General features: G+C 36.5%; 1 protein-coding gene across 2 annotated transcripts in view; it reads right to left on the bottom strand.

Moving 5' to 3' along the window:
• Window positions 1-6,687: 6,687 nt before the first annotated feature.
• PLAA (phospholipase A2 activating protein) overlaps window positions 6,688-27,202 on the bottom strand; it is a 41,627-nt gene continuing 21,112 nt past the window's right edge. The window contains exons 5-14 of one of the 2 annotated variants that reach the window (XM_055294041.2): window positions 26,958-27,125; window positions 26,389-26,524; window positions 23,787-23,956; window positions 20,835-20,992; window positions 19,922-20,141; window positions 17,720-17,788; window positions 14,484-14,552; window positions 11,736-11,837; window positions 9,221-9,385; window positions 6,688-7,423 (exon numbers count right to left, since the gene is read on the bottom strand). In XM_055294041.2, coding sequence (XP_055150016.1) covers window positions 6,858-7,423; window positions 9,221-9,385; window positions 11,736-11,837; window positions 14,484-14,552; window positions 17,720-17,788; window positions 19,922-20,141; window positions 20,835-20,992; window positions 23,787-23,956; window positions 26,389-26,524; window positions 26,958-27,125 — 1,823 coding nt within the window. In that variant the 3' untranslated portion in view covers window positions 6,688-6,857. The remainder of the gene's footprint in view (window positions 7,424-9,220; window positions 9,386-11,735; window positions 11,838-14,483; window positions 14,553-17,719; window positions 17,789-19,921; window positions 20,142-20,834; window positions 20,993-23,786; window positions 23,957-26,388; window positions 26,525-26,957; window positions 27,126-27,202) is intronic. The other variant, XM_055294042.2, reaches the window with a different exon arrangement.

Raw genomic sequence — 27,202 nt, 5'->3', positions numbered from 1 at the left:
ATGATCCCCCGCCTCGGCCTCCCAAATTGCTGGGATTACAGGCATGAGCCACAGCGCCCTGTCTGATCTGAGTTGATTTCTGTCACTTGCAACCTGAAGTCCTAATTAATACAACATAGTACATGTAAGACCTTCCATGATCTGAACAGCATTTTTCTCTTCAGCCTTTCATAGAAATATACTCCAGGCCTATTCAACAACCCCATCTATACTTATTGTATCTAAGATTCATTTTAAGTATAACTTATTTAAAAAAACATTTCCACATCACTTCCATTCTCAATCCTCCTAAAATTAACCACTTCTTTTTTTGTAACCCACTATTCTCCCTACAGAGTGTCCAGAACTCTTTACTGCAGGCACTTGCTCAGTATCTTCTCCAATATACTGTTAGTTCCCAGGAACTATGCATATACATTTTTGTAGTCTCAACACCTAATACATTGCCTGGAACAAGCTAGGGATGCAAATATTTGTTAAAATTCTAAACTGATAATTTCAGGACCCACACAGAGCTTCTTTCTCTATCCCTTGTGGCAAATTGCATGAGTGACCCCAGTTCTTCACCTCTCCCTATATCCACAGCTTGCCATGTAATTTGGCAGTGCCCTCCTGCTACAGGTGAGACATAATTCCCTACCCTTCTGCTTAGCCATCTAACTTACTTTGGCCAAATGGATGTTAGCAGATGTGCAGCAAGTGAAGTCTGAAAAAAAGCTTGTGCAATTAGGATGGTTGACTTGTGCTTCCATCGTCATGAAAATTATGGGCCAAAGTGGCCCACTGGTCCTAGAAGAAAGATGAGAAACAAGTAGAGCAGAGCTGCCTCAACTAAGCTACCCAGACAAGCCCAGCCTAGAGCTGAGTCCTCAGACCTGTAGAAACATGAATGAGTCCAGCCAGGACCATCCTACCCCAAGCTTGAAACTCCTGAGCTAAATAAAAACTATTATTTTTGTTGTTGGTTGTTGCACAGTATTACTGTGGCTATAGTTAACCAATGTGCACTCTGTCTAAAAGAGACCATTTCCCTGTATTTCTCTGTCAGCAATAAGAAGTCTTCAAACCTGGTTTGATATTGTCACTATTCGATACACAGAAAGAAGTCTTACAAGAAATCTTGAGACCACTGCTAGGGCTGTATTATGCATATATGTGATTTTTACAGTCCAACAGAAACACTTTCTTGCTGGGTCCTGGGGCATTATATGAAGTTTAAAAGAAGTGTAAGGATTTTGAGCTCTAAACAACTTTATAAATGTCTTTCAGGATTACCCCCCACCCCAACGGCATTTTCTCCCCAGTAGAAATTAAACCTAATTACTTTTTTCCCTTTTGTTTGTTTTGGTAAAGGCAATTCTTACTATTATTAAAGAACATGGTAGCCTTGGATTGTCTTTGGAAGAAATGCTTGCTAAGCATTTATGTGGCCATCATTTTGCTAGGCTTTTAAGTGAATCTTAAATTATTCATCCGTCACGTGAAGTCCCACTGAACAGATGACTGACTGAGGCTGAGGTTAAGCAACTTGCCTAAATTCATGACTCAGTGGTGGGAATGCTATTGGAATGTGTGCCTTTTGAACTCCAAAGCCAGTGCTCCTTCGCTATATTATATTGCACCTTTGGTTGCTATTACTACTGAAAATTTTGAATAATATAGAAATAAGTGAACATTTATTGAATTTATTAGTTCCTTTGAGGACACAGGAATGAAAGAAATGTCATTTAATGGCTTAAAACCACTTTCTTTTGATCCACGTCATGCTTATATGGCACTAGCAGGCACTGTAGTTGCTGTTACGATAAAAGTGGCTACTACAAACTGATATTTTTCTTCATATTGATATCCAGTTTTGGCAACATCATTGATTAAATACTGTTATCTTCTCCATTGTTTGGTTACTGCTGACTTGTCATATAGATTTGACGTCTTTCAGTTTCTACACCTGTGTAATACCTACCTCATAGAGATAAAGAGGATCAAATATGCATATACAACTAGAAAAGAATAAGTGCTTAATGCAGGCTGTCTAGTTGTTCTTTGCATTGCTATTTGGTTTGATTTAAATCAAGTTGCAAACTGTTGTGGTAAATGTTGGTATATAACTTGAAATCTGATGATCACAGCCATTTGAACATTTTATTTTTCTGATTTATCATGTGTCCAGGAATTCTAAGGCCAGGTTTTAAGCCCCAACATCTCATTTTAGGCCTAGGACCAATATCAGACTATCTACTTTACAAAAGGGCTTTAGGCAACTTTCTCCTCTTTACAGCTTCCATTACCCACCTTATTCTGAAGACTATTTTACCCCTTAAGGAAGCTCATATATGATGTAATCAAGACAAAATAACAAGTACATATCACTTGTTATTTGTAGGAATACTAAAGTATTCCTACAAATAGTTTAATCTCAATGGAAACAAGCTTTCAGTTTATAGGAAATAGATGTTGCAGGCCGACTCCAAGATAGCCCCCAGTGATCCCTCCCCTACTGGTATTCACTGCCTTGCGTAATCTACTCCCCTTGATTAACTTCCAGCCAATACAATACCTTGATGTTGAGATGTCACTTCTGTGATTAGATTATAAAGATTCCAACTTTGGTCCTGCCAGCAGACTATCCCTTGCTGGCTTTGATGAAGCAACTTGCCACACTGGGGAGGCCCATATAGCAAAAATCAGAGAGGGCAGTCTCTGGCCAACAGCTAGCTAGGAATTGAGGTCCTCAGTCCAACCCCAAAAGAACTAAACACCAACAATGTGAGCTTGAAAATGAAACCTTCCTCAGTAGAGCCTTTAGATGAGACAGCAGCCTTGGCTAATACTTTACAGCCCCAAGAGGATCCATCTAAGCTGTGTTAGGATTCCTGAACCACAGAACATTTGAGATAATATGTGCTATTTTAATTCACTAAGTTTTGGGGTAATTTATTAAGCAGCAATAGATAACCAATACTAAAGGGTTGTAGAAAAATATTTTACAAACACAAAATGTGAGGTGCTTCACATGCTGGAGTGCCCTAAACATTTCAAAAAGTCACTGATAGTTTTAAAATATGAAAGACTATTCTAGATTAAGAAGTCAAAGAAGCATATAACTAAATAACTATTCATAGATACAGTACACAAACCTTGATTATTTAGATCTTTTTAAAGCAAGTTATAAAAGGCATTCTTAGAGCAATGAGGAAATTTGAAATATGGACTAGATATTAGATATTATGAAATTACTAATTTCCTTAAGTGTGATATTATCGGTGACAAGTTATGTTCTTAAAAATGCCCTTTCTTATAAGATGCATATGGTAGTATCCAGTTGATAAGCATTTAGGTAATTTCAAAAGAAAGTATAAAGTATGGAGATAAAGCAAATCTGGCAAAATGTTAATAACTGTGGAATCTAGTTAACAAGTCCATGAATGTACACTGTACTTTTCTTTCAGGTTTTTTTTTTTTTTGAGACAAAGTCTTGTTCTGTCAACACCCAGGCTGCAGTGCAGTGGCACGATCATGGCTCACTGCAACCCTGATCTCCCAGGCTCAAGTGATCCTCCCACCTCAGCCTTCTGAGTAGCTGGAATTACAGCCACACAACATCATGTCTGGTTAATTTTTAAACTTTTTGTAGAGATGCAATCTATGTTGCCCAGGCTGGTCTTGAACTCTGGGCTCAAACGATGCTCTCGCCTCAGCCTCCCAAAATGCTGGGATTACAGGTGTGAGCCACTGCACCCAGTCTTTTAAAATTTTTATGTATGAATATTTTTATTAAAAAGTTGAAGGAAAACTCATGAAAAAATGCTATTAAAGTCTTCAAAACTGTATTTATAATCACAACTATACTGCATATAATTTCTAACAGAAAATAATGCATTAGAAATTAGAATAGTTTTTTTAAAAAAGATGGAGTAACACTTTAAAAGCCTGGAATTTATCTAAGACTTCCAGAGAGGATGACATTATCACAAATGGCCTTTTATGCATTTTATCATTTCCTCATAAAATAACCATACAAAAAATTAGCCAGGCATAGTGGCGGGCACCTGTAGTCCCAGCTATTCGGGAGGCTGAGGCAGGAGAATGGCGTGAACCCGGGAGGTGGAGCTTGCAGTGAGCCGAGATCTCACCACTGCACTCCAGACTGGGCGACAGAGCCAGACTCCATCTCAAAAAAAAAAAAAAAAAAAAAAAATTACCATAACATACAAAGTGATAACTGCTAAGGAACCTACCTCCCACTCTTATCCCCAGAATTATCTACGTAAAGAATCCATTTTTACCTATGCTGCTTCCATTACTTAAGAAGATTATGAGGTAGATAATAAATTTCATTGCATTGCTATTTAGTTATAAATTCAGCTAGTCATATAAACAGTAACATACTCATCTAAAGGAACCTAATGCCAGAGAGAATAGTTATGAAATGGAGACAATAATAACTTAACTCTTGTAGGCAATGGGGTTTCAAATGCAGTATGAAGTACATTAATTCCAAGAGTTGTACCACTAGAGGTGCGATGGCAATGTAAACAGTCTAAACAATGTACACTATCTTGATCTACCAATTCCATGTATAAAATGTTCCTAGGGAACTAGTAAGACTGTTGTGAGATTTGTCATATCATTGCTTGATAGCTGAAAATTGGAAACAGTACCAGTTAATAAGAAATGGGTATATCCATATGATAGAATATTATATTTATTAATGTGGAGCTCTTTGTACCAAATATAAGTTTAAAAATCAGGTTATCAAAGAGTATGTATGATACAACGCTTTTTTAATAAAATAAAATACATTTACATACATAGTCACTATGCCACAAGACGTTAAGAATAGTTTTCTCTAGATAGTGGCCTTACAGGCAATTTTTATTTGGGGTGTGTGTGTTTTACTCAATAAATGTTTATTACTTTTGTATTCAGAAAAAACATTAAGAGAATCATAGGAAAGTTTAACTAAAAAAGAAAATCTTTAAAATATCATTAAATTATTTAACATATTCTTCAAGTGAGATTGTTTCCTTTTGCTAAGCTATGTTTTGTAATCTCCACAACAAACATGAAATAGTATAATAAAAGTTGATATAAAAAAACTTGCACAGTAATAGGAAGCAGTGTTTACATTTTGCCGCCCCTTACATTTTGAAGAGGGAACTTATGTTCTTAACCAAGACTATTTCTTATCATTATTCAAAGGTATCTACTTTTTCTAAATATTGCAATTAAATTATTTGTACTTATAACAAGAAAGCAGTGTATTGTAAAGGAACCAGCCAGACCTGGGTTAAATTCCTAATTTTGCGATTTAACTTTGACATAACCACCTAAACCCAATCAAAAAAAGAAAAGTATAGGTACCTAACTGAGCCAGTGAACAGAATATTTAGTCCAGGTACACACCAGGAAGTTCCAATTTAATACTCAGCAAAGTACATATCCCCTCTATTTACATTTTGCTCATTTCCTTTTGATATTCCAAAAGTTCTTACTTGGAGTACTCTAGACAATTAGAACCTTTCTTGCCCATTTGGGGAACAATTATTCATCTAAGGCTGTAATTTGGCATTAAGCCAGGAAATTCAAGGTTCTTTATACTATGAGTATTGAGAATGTTGCTCACTATTTTTGGCAACGTCTTCTTTATGAAAAGATCTTTCCCACTTTTGAAAATAGAATAGTTACGCTTCTCTCAAGAAATTCGGTTACCTCAAACACAATAAATTGTGTAATTAATGTGATGGTTCCTTCTTTCTGTTAATTGCTAGGATGTTCACACACATCTGTGATCTCCTCTCTAGAAAGTATAGCATGGCATGTACTTTAAGTAGTTAACTCCCTCTTGGCTTCACTTTTTTTTTTCTCTTATATGATTCATCCTATTATGTCTACTTCTGAAAGCAGAGATAATACTGGCCCTCATTTAAAGGGGTTTTAAGGATTAAATATCAGTGTGTCTACTATTCTGCCCGGACCACATAGAGAGCTCAAAAATAGTAATTTCACATGACAGGTTCTAGACTTTCAAATGATACAGTTTGATGTACTCTTGCTTATGTAATCACCTGATAAAATTCAACATGTTCCAAAATTCCCTCTGAAATAATGGAAAATGACAAAAATAAACAGCCAAATATCAAAACTAGAATGAAAAATGAAGTTACCTCAAATAGTGAAGGGCAAAAGAAACTGGATCTAAGCCTGGAGTTAAATTGAGACCTCGTCTGTCTGAACTGATACATGACTAACATAGCTTACCAACTGGCTTTTTCTTCATCTAAAAACAGGTCATTAAACAAATATACTTTAGGATTTATAAATGACAAATCAAGAAATTATATTGTTTTAATATATGAATTTATAAATTACTTTATAAATTTGATATAATTTTAAAAATTTTAAAGTAGTTATCCTAAAACAAGATCTTGAATTGTATCAGTGCCATTCGAAGGATCTAGCAATGAAGGTAGAGAAGTTAAATAAAAGATAATTGACAACAATTAACAGTTTGGTGTACATCAAGTAATAAAAGCAAGTTATATGAGTAACAGCCGTTGTCTTCTCCTTAGTGGCTAAGGTAAGGGGAAGATGTCATTGTCATTGTGTTGTTGCTGATATAGCTCTTTTTAAATTTGTTTTCATACTCTTGAAAATCTAGCCAAATTACACAGGAAAATCTCACAGTTCAGCAGTGCAAAAATTTTATTTCTGTTTCCCCTCCCCACCACTTTACAAGATGTAAAATTTTACTTAATCCACAGTATTCTCTTTTTTTAATTATCTGTTATCAGTCATGTCAAATGTGAGGAAAAAAACACTAATCAATTAAAAATATCCGTCCCTCTTCCCCACTGCTACAGCAAATTCAGGATAAATCTACAGCATTCACTTACTTTAGCTGGTTCTGATACTGAGGAATACTTTTTTATTTGAGAATCAACACCTAAAGACTTGGCTAATTGTACAGCATTTGAATCATCACTGATAAGTGTTCCAAGAGCCACAAGAAGTCTAAAAGTGGCTTCTAGGTCTTGTACTACTTCCAAGATTGTGCTAATTAGTGACAAACATTGAGCTTTCCCTTCAATGTTATGGTCTTTATGAAAACAAACAGAATAGTTCAGGGCCAATGTAGCCAGAGCAATGTGAATGTTCTTATTGCTCCCTGATTTCAGTTCTATTGCATGGGACATCAGTGATTCCCTCTGGGACATCATGAGTTTTTGTCCTGCCTCGCCAACAAAACAATTGCAAAAAGTCCTGAGAGCAAGCAGCTGGTTTGCTGGCTTTCCTTTAGGGTTCAGAAGATTGATAAGATGACTGCTGAACTGAGCCCCTTCCTTTTCATTGCAGAAGTTCTCATTCACACTGGGGTGTTTAATTGACAACCGAAGAATGTCAAGTGCAGGAAAGACAATATCTATTAAAAAAAAAAAGTCATTAATGCTTACGAAAATAAAGAAAATTTCTTTTGACTATCGACTTTTAAGGATTTTATTTTCCCACTACAAAACTAATGATTTTAGAAAATGTGAAAAATCATGTGTCTGCTTTAAAAAAAATGCATATATTTCTGAAACTTTTGTTAATTTTTCATATTTACATAAACTAGATTTATTACTGTAAAATCATATTCGCTTTAAAAATAAGGTAACTCTCTCAGGTTATCAAATAGCCTATACACTGTGAGTATTCAAAAACGAATGGAAAGAATGGGGTGCAGACCTTGCTTTTAAAAATTCTGTAAGACCGAACAATTAAACAGGGAAAGTTCTTTTTTTTTTTTTTTTTTGAGACAGAGTTTCACTCTTGTTGCCCAGGCTGGATTGCAATGGTGCGATCTCGGCTCGCTGCAACCTCCACCCCCCGGGTTCAAGCAATTCTCCTGTCTCAGCCTCCCAAGTAGCTGGGATTACAGGTGCATGTCGCCACGCCCGGCTAATTTTTGTATTTTTAGTAGAGACGAAGTTTCATCATATTGGTCAGGCTGGTCTCAAACTCCTGACCTCAGGTGATCCACCCACGTTGGCCTCCCAAAGTGCTGGGATTACAGGCATGAGCCACCGTGCCCAGCCGGAAAGTTCTTAAGAGAAGAATTCCAGTTAGCCGGAAAGTTCTTAAGAGAAGAATTCCAGTTAACAAGTGATAGGATGCTTATAGGTTGGTGGGAGCTTTATAATCAAGGGCCTAGGTAGATGCCATCTGAATGAATGCACAAAATAATCTTAGCATCACTAAAGGTGAGGAAATCCAACATTATGTGCTCCATAATATAAAAGTAGTATGCATCATCATTTATAAAGGATTTCACCTAAAAAAAAACCCTACTGAACCAGAATCTAATTTTGCCACTAGCAATAAATACAGAGATGCAGGAACACACCAGCAAAATCCATAATATGGGATATTTTATTGAAAAAAAAAAAAAAAAAAAAAGACTTTTTCTCCAATAAATCAATGGCAGAAAAAAAAAATTACGGGCAAGGACTCTTTGAGAATTAAAAAAGACTTAACTGACATAATTGGAAAAAAAAAAAAAACTTATAGTAAATATTTGTAGCCTAGGGTTAACAGGTCACTAAGAGTATCTTGGATGCCTGGCTGGGAATCCACAAATCCTCTGAAACAGTAAACAAACAGGTGCATGGCCGGGCGCGGTGGCTCACGCCTGTAATCCCAGCACTTTGGGAGGCTGAGGCAGGAGGATCAAGAGGTCAGGAGATTGAGACCATCGTGGCTAACACGGTGAAACCCCGTCTCTACTAAAAATACAAAAAATTAGCCGGGCATGGTGGCGGGTGCCTATAGTCCCAGCTACTCAGGAGGCTGAGGCAGGAGAATGGCGTGAACCCAGGAGGCAGAGCTTGCAGTGAGCCGAGATTGCGCCACTGCACTCCAGCCTGGGCAACAAAGTGAGACTCCGTTTCAAAAACAAAAACAAAAACCAAAAAACAAAACAAACAACAACAACAACAACAACAAAAACTGGTGCATATATGGGGATCATTATATTACCTTCAGATTCTCAAAACGCATGTAACGAAAACAAGATTATCAATCCCAGTAGTGTAGTGAACCCTTTTCATGAAGATTTTCCATAGTGATTTACAACTACCCAAGTTAACTTTTATTTAATCTACAAATACCAGTAATATTGGTAGAAATGAAGATAAAACCTCTTGCTTTCTGGTTACATTTTTGAAGAGTGTTTATTTACCTTCAGGACAGTTAATAGCTTTCCACAAAATCTGAAGTTGCTGGACTGTGGGTTTTTCTGAAGAACTATTACATATTAGAGACAGTATCTTCTCAAGAAGTATCAAGTCATCCTCAGTTAACTTCTTCTCTTCAGGTGCAGTTCCATTAAGTTCCTTCAGTTTACCTAGAACCCAAAACCAAACTTTCAAAATTCTCTAACTGTAATTGGCCAGATAATATATAAATGCCAAGACTTTCAATAAAAGTACTCTAGTGTACACCATGGGGAGTTAAGACTTTACTCAGCAGTTATCAAACACTATAAAGTAAGGATAAGGCTTATGAGCTTTGTCTTTTTTTTTTTTTTTTTTTGTGAGACGGAGTCTTGCTCAGTTGCCCAGGCTGGAGTGCAGTGGCGCCATCTTGGCTCACTGCAAGCTCGCCTCCCGGGTTCAAGCAATTCTCCTGCCTCGGCCTCCTGAGTAGCTGGGACTACAGGCACCCGCCACCATGCCTGGCTAATTTTTTGTGTTTTTAGTAGAGACGGGGTTTCACCACATTAGCCAGGATGGTCTCGATCTCCTGATCTCGTGGTCCACCCGCCTTAGCCTCCCAAAGTGCTGGGATTACAGGCGTGAGCCACCGCCTAGACTGGCCTTATTTTATTTTTTTTTGAGACGGAGTCTCACTCTGTTGCCCAGGCTGCAGTGCAGTGGCGTGATCTCGGCTCACTGCAACCTCCGCCATCAGGATTTTCAAGTGATTCTCCTACCTCAGCCTCCTAAGTAGCTGGGACTACCAGCATGCACCACCACACCAGCTAATTTTTGTATTTTTAGTAGAGATGGGGTTTCACCATGTTGGCCAGGCTGACCAATAAGGTGAAAAACTCCTGACCTCAAGTGACCCGCCTGCCTTGAACTCCCAAAGTGCTGGGATTACAGGCATGAGCCACCATGTCTGGCCTCCATTTTGGATAACTTTCAAAGCAATATCATGTGTAATATATATTCAAGTGTAAGTCAATAACCTAGTTTCTCCATGAGAAAATTTATAACAACTTTTTAGCCAATTTATGTCAATTTCTACAGTTGTCAATGAAATAGTCAAAGAGTTAAACGCCTACTGATAACATTTAATTTATGACTTAGTTCCATATGCATATTCGATGTCACATTATTTTAAAAATGTATTTAATGGACATACTGCCCTTTCTTCCCATGTTCACATTTCATGAAACAATTTCCTTCAAATCCTTCACATGTATCTTTAGTGTCAGTATCCTTTTTATCATGACTTTGAGATACTGTGTTTCTTTAAAAATCTTTATCTCAAGAATAAAAAAGTCCAAATTCCAATAATAAGGTAAATTATCCAAATTTACACCGTTGAAATCAATTATAAATGGAAACTAGGGCCTGTTTCACTAATCTCAGGTATTAACAACTTTAACTCTAATAAATAAAAATCAAGTTCATTAAGGAATGCAAAAATCAAGATACCTGTTAGATTTTCAAAACTTTTTTTAAAAAAATCTAAAAGTGTGCATATACTACATTATTCAAAATAAAGCAATTAAGAAAATATTAATGAGCGATTTTTATAAATTTTTACAATACTGACCCTACCTTATACTCTGGTAAGTATGTTATGTTATGCTAACCCAATTAATTCTCATCATAATCTTTGTGGCAAACAAAGCTAACAGTAGTCTTAGTCCAAGACAACAACAACAACAACAACAAAACACTGTATTTTGTTTTGAGGAACACCAACAGAAAAAGCAATCAAAGTTACTAAAGCAGATTCATTTCCTTTTTTTTCTTTCTTGAGATGGAGTCTTGCTCTGTTGCCCTGGCTGGAGTGCAATGGCGCAATCTCGGGCTCACTGCAATTCCTCCACCTCCCAGGTTCAAGTGATTCTTGTGCCTCAGCGTCCAGAGTAGCTGGGATTACAGGCGCCCACCACCACGCCCGGCTAATTTTTGTATTTTTAGTAGAGACGGGGTTTCACCATGTTAGCCAGGCTAGTCTTGAACTCCTGACCTCACGCAGTCCGCCCGCCTTGGCCTCCCAAAGTGCTGGGATTACAAGCATGAGCCACTGTACCAGGCCAGCAGATTCATTTCTAATGGGCAATTTAAAATGAACCTGTATGATTTCTGAGGGCTACTAATTTTTTAAAGTTAAGATCTTAATTTTTCAAATGCTTTAGTCATTCATATTCATTAATTTTTTTTTTGAAAACATTAAGAGCTTGGGTGGGTAGAATTTACATTTTCCACCTTTAATTTTTTTTATTAGTCATCATAAATTACTTACTTTATGTTTGTGTAAAGCTTCTTAGAAAGTATTATGGATCCTTTACCAGATTGTATATTTATGGTGAACACAGTTGTTTAATACTGCAATAGAAATCTCTATTCATATTAAGTACCCAATTCCTGACACATGTTGGTAAGAGAAACAACCTTGATGACATCTCAAACCGTCTGTGAATATGTGAAAAAATTAATTACTTAATTTTTACTTACCTAATATTTGTGTAGGGTTTGCCTGGTCAAATGTGACAGCCTCTTTTTTAGGGAAATAAATATTCATTGTTTTAGATGCAGCTGATCGGTAGGCACTATTCCCTATTTAAAGAATAGAAAATGATGATAATCACAAGGAGTGATAAAAAATGAGATTTTTCTAACTATATGACTTAGTTTTCACAATTATTGAGATATGCAACTATTCAGTGCATGCAATAAACAAGGAACCTCAAGGGGAAAAATATCCACAATTATTTTGTATAATTTATATTTATTGATATAATATTTTTTGGTTTGGGGAATGGAAGCTTAAATGTAGAACAAGATCATCTCATACTTTTTACTTTTTTTTCTTTCTGAGACACGGTGCAGTGATGCAATCACAGCTCACTACAGCCTTGACCTCCTGGGCTCAAGCAATCCTCCCACCTCAGCCTCCGAAAGTGCTGGGATTAAAGGTGTGAGCCACCGAGCCTGGCCTAAGATTAAATCTAAATTATAAATTTAAAAAAAGTCAAAGAATACCATATAATTACATGAAACTTTCCATTTTCATCTTCTCTAAGGCATGCTGATCTCTCCCTTTTTATGTCTTTTACTGCTTATTCCAAATGATGTCGTAGGCATTATCATTTTCTCTAATCTTTTTCTGCATCATCTTTATGATCCCCAAGTTGTAAATCCCTGAAGGACAGGAGTCCTAGTCTTTTTTTTTTTTTTTTTAAGTATTCTATTAAGTTCCGGGGTACATGTGCAGGATGTGCAAGTTTGTTACATAGGTAAATGTGTGCCATGGTGGTTTGCTGAGGAGTCCTAGCCCCCCTTTTTTTTTTTTTTTTTTTGAGACAGAGTCTCGCTCTGTTGCCCAGGCTGGAGTACAGTGGCATAATCTCGGCTCAGTGCAAACTCCGCCTCCTGGGTTCAAGCAATTCTCCTGCCTCAGCCTCCAGAATAGTTGGGATGTGTCTGTGCTTTTGTTTTTCTCATTTGCAAAGCTGAGGTCATATCTACTTCCTAGAATTAAGAGCTTAAAATTATAAAATTTATGTAAATAACTTTTTACCAAATTAATGCTTGGTAATCGTTAGCTGTACTTGTTAACAAAGGTTAACAGTGCTCCCCCTCCCATTTTCGAGAAGTTAGTTTTTAACAGTATGGTGTGTATATTGGAGCTATATATACCTTAGTACAAGCTAATGTCACCTCTCGCCTGGAATAATGAAATAACTTCCAAATTGGTCTCTCCATGATCCATATTGCAGACAGTGATCTTTTTATTGTTTACTCTGTTTATGCACCTCCTTTGATTAAAAAACTCTTCAGTGGCTTCCCAGTGAATATTTTTCTTTTGCCTTGCCCCACATTCCTCACTGCCTTTCTTCTGTCCAGCCATACTGGCCGGTGTCAGTTTCTTGAGCATGTAATACTATTTTCTACCTCCAGAGCTTTGAACTCACTGTTTTCTTTTGGCATACTTATGCATTGCCCTTTGCCTTGTCATTTAGACCACAAATTATTGGCTGTTTTTCTCCCTTTTCTTTTTTCTTTAGTTTTATAATTTTAAGCTCTTAATTCTAGGAAGTAGATATGACCTCAACTTTGCAAATGAGAAAAACAAAAGCACAGACACATGAAATAAATTGTTCAAGGTCAAGCAGACAAAAAGTAGTAGAGCTGAGATTTGAATTTAGATTCTCACTCCAGAATCCATAATCTTAATTACAGGTACTATGTTATACTTCAGTATTGCTAACCAATGTTACTTTTGCAATTAAAAAATAGCTTACAAAATCACATGCCAAGTGATGGACATGGTAGTGTGTGCATGTAAACCCAACTACTCAGGAGGCTGAGGTGGGAGGATCATGTGAGCCCAGGCGTTTCAGCCCAGCCCAGGCAACAAAACAAGATCCCATCTCAAAAGTAATAAAAAATAAAAACGCATGCTACATTAGTTATTGAGTGGTAAGTTTATGGGTGTTTATTTTAATGCTGAATAACATATATGTTACTCAATCTCTCTCATATAAATTACAAAGAACATAAAAAGTAAGTAGAAAAAAATATATGCCAAGATATCTGTCAAACTTGAAAGAGATGAACCACAAATTTAGCTCTGTGTTTTACTGGCAGCCAATACGGAGGAAAACATGCCAGCACATATTCAATGAACAAGTGAGGTATGTCAGACTGTAGACTAGGTAACTAAGGATTAAAAAAAAATTAGTTGCTCAGAAGAATGATAGCTATTCCAGGCATAAATCACAGAAGCAAATTCTTTCCTGAGTCTTCTTAAAGAGAACAATGTATAATCCAGTGAATAACATTCTCAACACATTAAATAAGAATGAAGAGAATAAACACAGACTTTGTAAGAGTAGTGAGGAAAGCAGATTTATTACAGTAAAACAGTAGTTTCCAATCCTAGATGCATATTAGAATCACACTGGAAGATTATAAAACTACCCTTTGCCAAGCCCCCAACTCAGAGCAGAATTAGACCAAGTAAGCATCTCTGGGGATAAGGCTGAAGTGCGTTTGTAAAGCTGCCCAGATGATTCTAATATGTAGTAATGAGACAATTCTGAGAACGCTCAAAAAGCCAGACAAGTTTGGTCTCGATTTACTATATAAAAAGTTCTCAAGCAAAAAAATGACACAAATTTTCTTACTCTTTTCATTACATAAAAGTTCCAACGAATTTTTAAAATCTAAAAAAAAGAAAAAGAAATAAAAAGTATGTACCTGTAAATGGATCAACTCCGGCCATGGTAGTTCCCATACTTGCAGAACCTGGTACATAACGACCAGCACCTACAATACAATAACACTCTCAGTAAGCAAAGGTGACTGTAAATTATAAAGTTCAAACCGCTCCTTCGCTTATTTCCATTATTAAGCACACTTCACAATGGCATCATTATATACATAATAAATATGCCACAAATTTAATACAGAAAAATGCTTAGAACAGTGCCTGAGCATGTCATAAGTGCCCAATAAATGTCAGCTACAAACTAAACATTACATGCCTTATATATTATAGTTGTAGAAGTTTAGTAAATTACAAAAATGTAAGTGGACTGGAGAGAAATAAAAGTTTCTAGAATAAAATGTGAACACTATTCTACTGAAGTAAAGAGGTGGGACTAACTAGCACATAAGACAATTGGAAAAGACTCAGGTAAGAGTTAGAGATACTATGACAACAGCCCAGTCACATTTTATTATAGATAATACTTGTGGCTGTCTTATTGAAAATAGAAAGAAGGAAACTTAAAAAGTAAGTGTAGAGAGAGAATCAGCAGGATTTGGAGATATTCAGAATACCGGATCAGCCTTTATGGGAAGAAGAAAAATGAGCTACTGTTCTAGCCTCTTTCAATTTATACTCTAGGAGCTGTTATAACAGGTGCAACACATACAGAAATGCCAAACAAAATTAAAAAAGCAAAACCAAAAAAAAAAAGTAAGATTAATTAAAATAATGAGAAACACAGAATAAATGGATTTGTTGAAATTTAACCATATGCCAGCTAATCATCTTCTATGCATATATTCATTAAAGTATTATATAGATACCATTATGATTCACAATATTTTAGAAGCAGAAGGTTGAATAACTTGCCCAAGGCATTAAGCTGTTAAGAGGTAAAGTACACTCTCACACTTTTCTAAATATGGTTTTCTGACCACCTGAATGAATCACAGATTCAATACACAGATTCCCAGAGTCCACCCATAACCCAGGGTTACTCCAAACTGGCTCCACTTTAGAAACACTTGGGGAACTTTAAAAAATAAGATTGCTGGGCGTGGTGGCTCATGCCTGTAAACCCAGCACTTTGGGAGGCTGAGGCAGGCAGAATCACCTGAGGTCGGGTGTTCGAGACCAGCCTGACCAACATGGAGAAACCCTGTCTCTACTAAACATACAAAATTAGCCAGGCATGGTGGCGCATGCCTGTAATCCTGGCTACTCAGGAGGCTGAGGCAGGAGAATTGCTTGAACATGGGAGGCAGAGGTTGTGGTGAGCTGAGATCGCACCACTGCACTCCAGCCTGGGCAAGAAGAGCAAAACTCTGACACACACACACACACACACACAAAAATCTAAGATCAAACTACTACCAAGATCATTTATTTAATCAGAATCCTTGGGTGAGAGATCAGAGCATGAATAATTTTAGCTTTAACCTTCTCACTAATCTAGTGAATCAGAATCTCTTGGCCATAGAACCCTGGGATAAGTAATTTAAACAAGCTTCTCAGATCATTCTAATAAACATTAGCAGTTTAAGGACTGCATACATTAATAAGGAAAACAAAGAAGAATTAAGACTGACTTTAAATTGTAGCCAGATAGGGAAATCTTTTGGCCCCAGTGCCACTGACGAAGTTGGGAAAACATCATCATCAACAATAACTAATACATACCGTGGCTTAATTATACTCCAGGCATTTTGCTTAACACTTACATATATTATGCTATTTTATTTTCATACCTCAATATGGTAGATGCTGTTATATATTTATATAAAAGTGTATTCAATTATCCTGATACCCTAATTCTCTTGGACATTGTGTATGCTATCTTGCATATCTACCTAATCACTGCATCTTCCGAGTTACTGACATTATGGAACAGTGAGCTATGCTCTGGTTATAATGGCCCCACGAGTTTTCTTGATTTTGCTGGTATTAGTTGAAGCTTGATATGTTCTTTCTGTTCTAGAAAAAAAGCCGCCAAAGTGATTTGGATTCTCACTTGGTATTAAGTTTCAGGGTATCACTGTTTCTGAACTGCTGATAAAGAGAAAGCCATCTTGTCTACTCTTCAGATCCTTACTACCATTTGAAATCACATTATGTTATCAAAGACTTCCTTAACAGCCACTGTGCCATCACAGCATTTAGTGTGATAGTTAATTATTTTCATTTACTGGTTATCAGTGCACATGGTACAACCATTTGCATCTGGGCCACCAATACATTCACAGGAAAAAGGAAGCTCACTGACAGCAATCCACAACTTCATGACGCTGACCTAACGTTGTATGTTTGTCCAGTCCCTATGACTTAGAGAGGACTGTAGATTGTCATTTTTATAGCTCACAGTACTAATCTGCAAGGCCAGTGGATACCTAACGGCTATGATCTCTTCCCAAACTGAGTATACTGTTGAGGAACTCTGAAGATCCAACAACAGCATTATACAAGATATCAAAAGCCATTCTGAAAATAGAGACTTCTTCAGCTGCCTTAAAGTCCAACTCTGGCAACTTTTTCCAGTAGTGTTGACGCTGAGGCATGCATACCTTGGTAAATAAATTCATTTTGAAGAGATACACCAACACTTCAAGGGCTTCAAGAAGGACATTAATAACTTAGATTAGGAAGACTATTCCTGGGTAGCTGGGTGGAATGTCTCCTTCCATGTTAAGTCAAAATATGCCTGGGGAGACTTCTTGATTGTACTGCTCCATCCAAAATCAGGGACTCACATGGCTCCTTCTCTGCTCGTGATTGGTAGCATCTCGCCAGTGATAGCACTCATGCTGTGTCTTGGTTGGTGGGTTCCCCTATTATCTAATTTCACAGATAAAAAAGATAGGCTCAGACAGGTTAGGTAACTTGCCAACTTCTCATAGCAAGTAAGTGGTAGAGCCCAATTTTGAACCAAGGTTTGTCTGACTCTAAAACCTATGTTTTTAACTACACTGCTTTCCTGGTGGGAAGGACCCCTGGACAAAACAATGAGTTCTAATAATATGCTATTTAAAAGTCATGAGGGAATCTACACAACTACTCCAGAAAAAAGCAAAAAGCAGAAGTTAAAGAAAAGGAGATCCATCAAAATTGGAAATACATATAAGGGAATTACCAGTTACTGGATGACATCTCCAAGACGTAAAGCCATGTAATGCAAGATGCTATACATTTAGTGAAGAAAGATACATGAATCAAAACTACATCCCACCTGTAAAAGGATCTGCTGTGGGTAGTGTGTTAGAAGATCCTGAAGAGCCCGGAACATACCGACCACCACCTGTGCATGCAAAACAAAGAAAAGGCAGAAGTGCACCAAAGTTCTGAATTTTTCAAACAGCACAATGCTTGTTTTAGAAGAACTACATTTGGAGAGAAACAGAAGAGCAAAACTTTCACATGATAGAATGACAGAAACTATAGTTAGAAGTCTTATAGCTGGGAAAAAACTGAAATTTTAATGATTCTCCAAGTTTTGTTTTCTTAATTTTAATACTTTATTGTAATCTTAGCCCCAGCACTTAAATATTAAAACTTAATTCAAATATCAAAAGAGAATTGCAGGTAATATCTGACCTAAATATATATACATACAATCAATTCCTGACCCTGTTCCTATACAAATTCAGAAGAGTTCCTGCTGTTGTTATCAAAACCACAGGCACTAAGTGTTAATCTTTTAGAGCTCTAGGTTCGTTAATTCATGGGTCAAACAATGGACTCAGGGCTGGGGATCCAGAAGGGAACAAAATTGCTTATATCCACTGAAGCTTACAACCTACTGGAGAAGAGAATTAGAAAGGGGATGAAAACTACAAAGGAAAGAGATTTCCATTTATACATTTACGAATGTGTGGCGTATGTGCCTATGTTTTGTTAGTACCTCTAGGGAAATAATCAGGTTGTCCACAAAAAAAAAAAAAAAAAAAAAAAAACCAGTAAGGATGCTTAAAAAGTTAAGTCTCACAAGGGCAAAACCAGCCAAGTGCTTCCTAGATTTCCAGACAAAGTCAGCTGCTTTAATTCCTTTCCTGTATCCCACATGCAAAATAGCTTACATAGTACTACAATCTGTGTTCACTCTTCTGAACTACAGTTTGAAATTCCAACAACAAAAATATCCACATACTAAGCAATTATTTTCTTTTTAAGTGCAAGTATTTGGAGGATCAGATCATCTGTAATTCAGTAGTAAGTTACTGTGATAATTCTTTTTTTTTTTTTAATTTTTAATTTTTTTCAGACGGAATCTTGCACTGCCGCCCAGGCTGGAGTGCAATGGTGCAATCTTGGCTCACTGCCACCTCTGCCTCCCAGGTTCACGTAATTCTCCTGCCTCAGTCTCCCAAGGAGCTGGGATTACAGGCACACATCCATCACACCTGGCTAATTTTTTGTATTTTTTTTTTTTTAAGTAGAGACGGGGTTTCACTATGTTGGCCAGACTGGTCTTGAACTCCTGACCTTGTGATCTGCCCGCCTTGGCCTCCCAAAGTGCTGGGATTACAGGCGTCAGCCACCGCACCTGGCCTGATAATTCTATTTAAATCAACATGCAGGTAACATTAGTTTTATTATATGAATGGGCAATGAAATTTTGAAGTAGAAGGAGAAGAGATAATTTGGGAATGTGGAGTAGCTGTCAGGGAAGAAAAGGTGGATCTACATAAGGATTTGAGACAGGAATATAATACGAGGTCCTTGTAAAACAAGGAAGAGCACTAGTACATGAAAAATGTTGAGTCAGAAATGATGAGAGGAAAACATTAACAGTAAAGTGCCTATCTCAAAATGTTATTTAGAGGAGGCATTTTATTTCCTCCTCCACCAGTCTCCAGAACTCATGTTAATATTACTAGCATTAGATTCCACTTCCTAGGAGCCAGAATTTGGATTAGTACCACCAGGATTACAATTTACAGACTGGTATGAGCACCTAACTGTATTTATAACATCTGAGATATTGCATACGATGTTACAAACAATTAACTTAAAATGAATGTGTAGAATACACATCACATATAAACTAAAACTACCCATAGGGTTCACTTTTAGATTTGATGCATGACTGACCAATTTAGCCTCATGTGAAAAAAGATTTACTAAATTTTGCCAAAATATAATTTTTAAAAAGAAACACTATATAAAAGAACTTACAAGTTTATTTTTGTTTCAAATAACTGAAATTCCATTAGTATGACTGTATTTTTGAAAGACAACAATTTACTATTATTTCTGTAAAATACAGAATTACTACATAATTTGAGGCTTAAACATATGAATGTCAGGCAAAACTCTGCTGTAGATATTGGTATTTATTGAAAAAGCTAATCACATGACTGTTTGAAAACATCAAAAAAAATCAATCAACACTAATGGAACTACACAAGACTCAATATAAACACTAACTTACCTGTAAATGGATCTGAAAAGCTGGGATTCCCAAGTCCCAACATTTGACCTTTTGTGTTATCAATAATAAATTTAGCTACTTGATCCAGAAACATAGGACTCAAATCATTCTTCTGTAAGAAGTTGTATGCAGTTAACCAAGGATCATCACTGGTATTATATGGCAATTTATATGATGGTCCACCTTCATTGACATCAATTGAGAAAACATAATCAAATTCCTAAAGTAAGAATATAAAAAGGAGACACATGCTTATTATCTGTTCACCTATATTAATGACATATACAACATAACACAGATGTGTTCTTTAATAATCATAGTACTTAAACTTTCTCCAAAGTGCAGTGCTAAAATCTTCCTTTTTGGCAGATAAAGATTAACAGCCCCCATCTGCATGTGATGCAAAATTAGTATTTCATTAGGGGATGGGGGTGAGGATGAAGGATGGATTACAACTACATATTAATTCTAGAGCCAAAGGAGAGTTTCCAACTGGTTGATACCAAGGTCAAAATTATCAGCTGTTGCTGTGCCCTATTCACCAAAACATGCTGGCATTTTAAGCACTGCCCTGCAGGGTCTCTCATGTCTTGTCAAGTTAAATATAGCCAGGCATGAGGCATTAGATGAAAGGTGGCACAGAAGCTCCCAATCCAAAATGGTTGGGAACAGCTTTTGTATAGAAACTACTACGTGACAGACAATTGATAATTTGTCTCTCAAATGCAGCTCTCACTACAAGGAAAGATATTTTCAAAATATCTATTTCAAGACAGGGAAAAAAAAGATTAGTTTCCCACAGTAATGGATTTTTAAATGTCAAAACAAAATTTTATCACTATGGGGCAAAAGGAAACCTTTAATTTGCCTAATATTTAAGACAATAGTAATTAGAAAGTAGAAGTCGACATACTTTCCCTTCATATAAAACTTTTCCAGATGTTTGCTGATTAGCACCAGATGAGCCAACAACATCACCAATTTTTATCCACCTCCCTTCACTAACACTCCACTGATAGGCTTCGACTTTCTCCCCATCTCTGATTAGACGAGTCTGTCCTTCTCTAGTACCTTAAAATAAAAATTTTAAGAATCAAAGGTAGAATGGCAGTGTAAAATTGAAAAACATTTAGATAGAAAATTCTTAACATTAAAATTTACACATAAGAGAATATGGATTTTGTTTTAAAATAAAATTGTATCAAATAAAAGATTTAAAAATGTGGCCAAAAGAAAATAACAGTTAAAAGGAAATATTATTAATCAAAGGAAGGTTAACAAAACATGATTCTACTAGGAAGCAACTGGCCCATCAAAAATAAAACAAGTTTTATTAATGAATATATCTTCCTAACACATTTCATTCCGTAAATGGCTCTCCATTAATCCAGTGGCTCAAACCAAAAAGTAGAAAAGTCTGATACCTTTCTCTCAACCCCATCGCTCCTTCAGCTGCTTCTCAGCATCCCCTTCAGCTACTTCTATCAGCTCATTCTTTAAAATATATCTAGAAAACTGTCTCCTTAATATCTCCATCATCATCCCTTGGTCCAAGCCACCATCATTTCTCAGTTGGGTTGATTCAACGGCTCTTTCCTGTGCTCTTGGCCCCCGACAGTGTATATTCCACCCAGCAACCTCAGCAATTTTTTCAAAAGTTTAAGTAGGTCCTGACACTCTTCTGCTTGAAACCCATCAATGCTTCTCACCTCACTTGGTAAAAGCCTAAACTCTCGAGTAGTGTACAAGACCAAATATAAATTGTCCCCACTATCCTATATGACCTTACTTTCTACTATTCCCCCTGTCCTCTCATCTCCCAACTTCAGCCACAGAGCCTTTGCACTAGCTTTTTATTCTGCCTATGATACTCTTCATACAGATATTGGCAGTATTTGCTCCTTTCCCTCTTTAACAACTTTACACAAATGTCACATTCTCAACAAGGCCTTCAGTGGCAGAGACAGCTATCCATCCTCCAAAGAATCATGATCTTCTTCCATTAGATACAGCTGTAGTTGTGTAGCCAGAGACTACGTTATCTAGCCCCCTTGCATTGGGCAGTCACATGATGTCACATTACTGAGTAATGGTCAGTGGAATCTGGGTGGATGTGATATATGCCAGTTCTGGCCTAGTCCATCATACTTTAATCTCCCCTCTTACCCCATCTTAATCTGTTTCAATTTGTTATTTTGGTTAACTACAAAAAGAAAATCCAGCCTAACACACGTAGGTAGTTGAAAAAGAAGACGAAAATGTGGATAGGCCAGAAATAGTAGTTTTTTAAAGGCTACAGTGTACAATCTGAAACCACATCAATGCATTTTTCATGCTCTACTATACTAAAATCCACTGGTCTATCTTGTACTTTGAATGGATCTTTTACCCATGTCTGAGATGGTATCAGATACTAGTCATATGGAAAAATAATGGTTCAATGACTTACGCAGATCTTCTGCATATTCATAGTTTATTATTCAATATTAAAAAATGGCATTTGTTAATATTATTACCGCTAGTAGCAATACAAACGGGAAGCTACTAAGTTCCTGGTGGAGACACATTTTTCCTACATTTCAATTTTCACTCAAACACTTGAATTTTATCTTTGGCAACATATATTGTCAGTTATTTTCCTTGACGGAACATTCTCAATTTGTTCATTTTCAAAAAACGTCTGCCAAATACCAAAGCCTGAATAACCGTAGTCATTCTTTCAAATAAAAATAGCACTCCATGAAAAAATTGGTAGTTTAGCCTGCAACTCAAACGACTGCACACGTTCTTTTCTTTGAGACACCACAGTATTTTGATTTACTTTATGTCTACTTTAGGTTTTCTCACCCGGAATATTTAAAAAGATGTGTGAAAATGTAATAAAACTGATAATTCTTAATATTAATACCTCATTAAGGACATGCTCAATAGCAAACTGTTTTTTTTTTGTTTTTATTGTTTTTTTTTTTTTTAAACTACAACTGCATGCAAGTAGAACATAGTAACTTACCAGAATGGTTTAAAGCCCCTGGCTTGATTTACATACTAGTGAACCAGTGTTTTTACCCTCCATTGTTTTTGCACCATAAGTGCAAATATTAATATAATGTACAAAATTCAAATAATATCTAGTATTACAAAAATTAGTTTTGACCTCATGGACATCCTGAAAGGATCTCAGAATCCCCAGAGGTCCATGAATCAAGGCTTGAGAAGCATTGGTATAATAATGCAGTCAAGAGATACATCCAACCCAAGATTTCATTTGAGATGACTACTGTCTTCTGATTTCAAACTCAAATGATTCCCAACTCATTACACAGACAATGCTTGATTTAAACTCATTTTTTTTTTTTTCTGAGACAGAGTCACACTCTGTCACCCGGGCTGGAGTGCAATGGTGTGGTCTCGGCTCACCACAGCCTCAACCTTCTGAGCTCAAAGCATCCTCCCACCTCAGCCTCCTGAGTAGCTGGGACTACAGGCGCATGCCATCACACCTGGCTAATTTTGTATTTAAACTCATTTTAATATTCAGTCTGTAACCCCTCTCAGAGAATCCAATCAACCAAAAAGTATTAAATGAGTGCCTTTTGAGTGTCTACTGTAAATGATCTAAGTGTTGGGAGATTTATTTTTTAATTCCTGTTTATGAGAAGCTTAATTCAAAGTCTTCTGGGAGACAGAGGCAAGAACATGGTTTCTCATAGTGATTATATGTAATAGTAAAAATCCTCAAAAATCAGCATCTAGCAATAAGAGTAACACTAAAACACAAGCAAAACAACATTTATTTTTCTTCTCTTGATTGTTCCAAAAGCCAAATATGGTGAATTTTTTCTAATAGGTACAATAAAATACTTACCAGGTTCATTAAGATGTTCCCTCCCAGGAAGCTGCTCAGCGTTGATGTCCCCTAAATCGCCAGTTTTAGAATCAATGGTTGCGTGAGACAGTTCTTTTTCAAAAGTCTTGATTTCTTCAGCACTTGCTGTTCGATCTTCTGATTCCGTAAACACTCTAATAATGCCATCACTGTAAGGAAAAATAAACTGATTTTAAAAGTCATTGCCATATTACATTAACATTATCACACCTGAATGATCCATAGTAAAAATAAACTGTATTTGTGAATATGAAAAACATTAGCATGTTATTAATTGCTGATTACAGCACTGTGCTGACTTCAGCACATGCTACTCTCTATCAACTATTTAATAGAGAAGTTATTGACAAAGAACAGAGAAATATGTATTTTATACAATTTCCAATTCCAAGTTAAATATTTACCATCATAAGAATCTAGAGCTATAGTATGTACTTTTAAAGTCAATATTACACAGTTATTACCATATGGAGAAGGGTAGTGGGCTAGTTTAGTTTATAAAGGGCTCAAAGACCCAACGTAGGGCTTAAAATTAGCAGATGTTCAGTAGAAAAATATGGTCATCCTTTACTATGCCAGTAACTAGCAATGTAACTTCAATCAAGGAAAAAAAAAAGGCCTAATGTTTGGATTAGATGGCCGTCCTTAACCTCTTTTCTCAGAAAAATTACTTTATCTCCATGATTTCTTAATTTGAAATTTTGAGATAGGAGAAGCAATTTAGACACTTCCAACTGTATTAATCCTGGCCCATTCTACAGGAAACCTGTTTCTAACTTACTCGTCCACAAGCATGTACATCACTCTTTCTATTGGTTTTTCTTCATATGCTTAGGAGGGAAAAAAACTAAGCCTATAAACCACCCCCTGCCCCAGCCAAAAAATAAAACACTCACTTTATTAGACCCTCTATCTCTTATAGCTGTCACCTTTTCTTTTTTTTTTTTTTTTTGAGACAGGGTCCAATTCTGTCACCTAGGCTGGAGTGCAGGGGCGGTAATCACAGCTCACTGCAACCTCAAATTCCCGGGCCCAAGCAATCCTCCCACCTCAGCCTCCTGAGAAGCTGGGACTACAAATGCATGCCACCATGCCCAGCTAATTAAAGACTTTTTTTGTATGGAGACAGGGTCTTGGTAGCTCACCCAGGATAGTCTCGAACTCCTGAGCTCAAGCGGTCCTCCCACCTGGACCTCCCAAAGTGCTGGGATTACAAGTGTGAGCCACAGCAGCTGGCCTTCTTATTGCTTTCAATGCTAGAGTAGCATTATAGAGTAGTCTATGATCCTTCATCCATCTCCTCCAACCCTTTATTTCCTCTTATTTGCCTTTTTTTCTGTCATTTTCTATTCAAAATGTGATTGATGCCAAAAGTCACTAATAACATCTTCCAAACCGAATCCAAATGCTTTTCAAACTTTCCATTCCTTGACTCCTCACTTTTGACACTGATGACAATCTTCCTCCAAAATCTCTCCTTTTCTGTCTCCCAGAAATTTGAACATTTAAATTCCTTTGTTCTGTTCAACCTACTAAACTTCTTTTTCTCTACTAATGGTATATCATAAAACTTAGTTCTTAGTCTTCTGTTCTTCCCCTGTATTTCTTCCCTCAGAGAATGGTGTTCTATGGTTTGCTTTTGGAAGCTTTGCGAAATCTTTATCTTAGCCTCAGTTCTTATACTAAGCACCAGCTCAAATGACCATGATCCACCAGCATGAGTGTGGCTCACCACAACTGCAGACCTCAGGAAGTTTAAGGCCATAGTCATCACCTTCTGTACCCAACCAATTCTCCCACTTGTCCATTTTTATTAATGAGGACTTCCAATCACTAACAGTTTGAAGCTTTATCCTTTTCTTTCATCCTTTTTCTGATTGTTTTCCTTCTGGATTATCTCATTTACTTATTTCCTACCCATTAGCATTGTGGGGCCAATGTCTTATAACTTCACACTCCTTCTGTACTTGCTTTCTAATTTACCTTCCTGTCCACTGTCACCAGCAGTTAAATCCAATCTACATATTTAATAATTCATAAGTTCTGCTTCAATCCTATTTCTTACTCAAGAACCACAACCCTTCAACCCCAAGCAATGAATCTAAAAAATGCCTAGCATGAAAGCACTAAAGGTTCTCCACAGTTAAGCCCCATTGTACCTATTATCCCAGCATTAGTACTCCATCATTTTACTTCACTTCCTATGCATGCTGTATTCATTCTCATGAAGGAAACTTACACTCTTAGCTTTGACAAAAATTTGCGTATCTTTTCTTACTCATAATCTTTCAAACTCCAATTCAAATTTCTTCTACACAAAGTTTTCCCACACCAATCTCTACCTTCTCTAACTTCTTTTGTAGTCAATATCTTGACTGCACAATTGCAGTACAATACTGGTATATCATGCATCACTTAGTATGAAAGCTATAATATCTACTACTGTTTTGTTTAGTAATTGAAGTGTCCATATAGTCTCCCCAAGTCACCCGAAATTCCTTATGGCTTATCTCTGTACACTCTAGTTCCTACTGAAGGCCTGGAGTATATAACATTTAATGATTGACTAGAATATAAATACCTCGCACCAACCACAATGTCACCATTGTCGAGCACACAGCAGCACCATATAGACTGAGCTGGAAGTCGGATAGTTTGAGCACATTCCCCATGTTTCCAGATTCTCAGAGATCTGTCCTCTGCTGTTGTCACAAAGTCTAAAATTAATGAATATAGGCAGTATTAGTTTGAATAAAATTAAGTACATTTATACATAACATCTTTCTAGATACACTGACTTTTTGAAACCCAAAGAGTTTTAAAATTAGTTTTAAATTTCATGTTTGACACTTACAACATATACAACTTCAAAATCACATTTTTTATTCATGTCACATCTTACAGTGTTTCTTCAGATACCTAAGAACTTTTTACAACACAACAATCTAATCTGAATTAATATAAAGATGGCCATACAATTTTCTTCTTTGTAAACAGGAGAAAGATACTTAATGAAATAAATTTACTAAATTATTCAAGTCACAGATACTAAACTGAATTAAGTAATCAGCCCTCCTCCCTCCATCTCACAAATAGGATGGAAAAATGCTCAATACAAAACATTAAATACATAGCATAAAATAATCTTACCTCTACAATTTGGAAAAACAGATATGCTATAAATATAATTTGTATGTCCATAATATACTTCAAGACACTCGCCAGTGATTTGCCACCTTCTAATACTAGCATCATTTGCACAGGAAAGAAATTCTGTTTCACTCAAAATTGCCAAACCTCTTACACAGTCTTCATGCCCTGCATTAAAAAACAATAATGCAAATCAATAAAACTGATAATTTGGCTGATGGCTCTATACATTTTACTAACATTAT

The sequence above is a fragment of the Symphalangus syndactylus genome, chromosome 9 (genome assembly GCF_028878055.3).
Source record: "Symphalangus syndactylus isolate Jambi chromosome 9, NHGRI_mSymSyn1-v2.1_pri, whole genome shotgun sequence".
NCBI lineage: Eukaryota > Metazoa > Chordata > Mammalia > Primates > Hylobatidae > Symphalangus > Symphalangus syndactylus.
The sequence above is the reverse complement of the archived record's forward strand: the minus strand, read 5'-3'. Positions and strand labels throughout refer to the sequence as shown.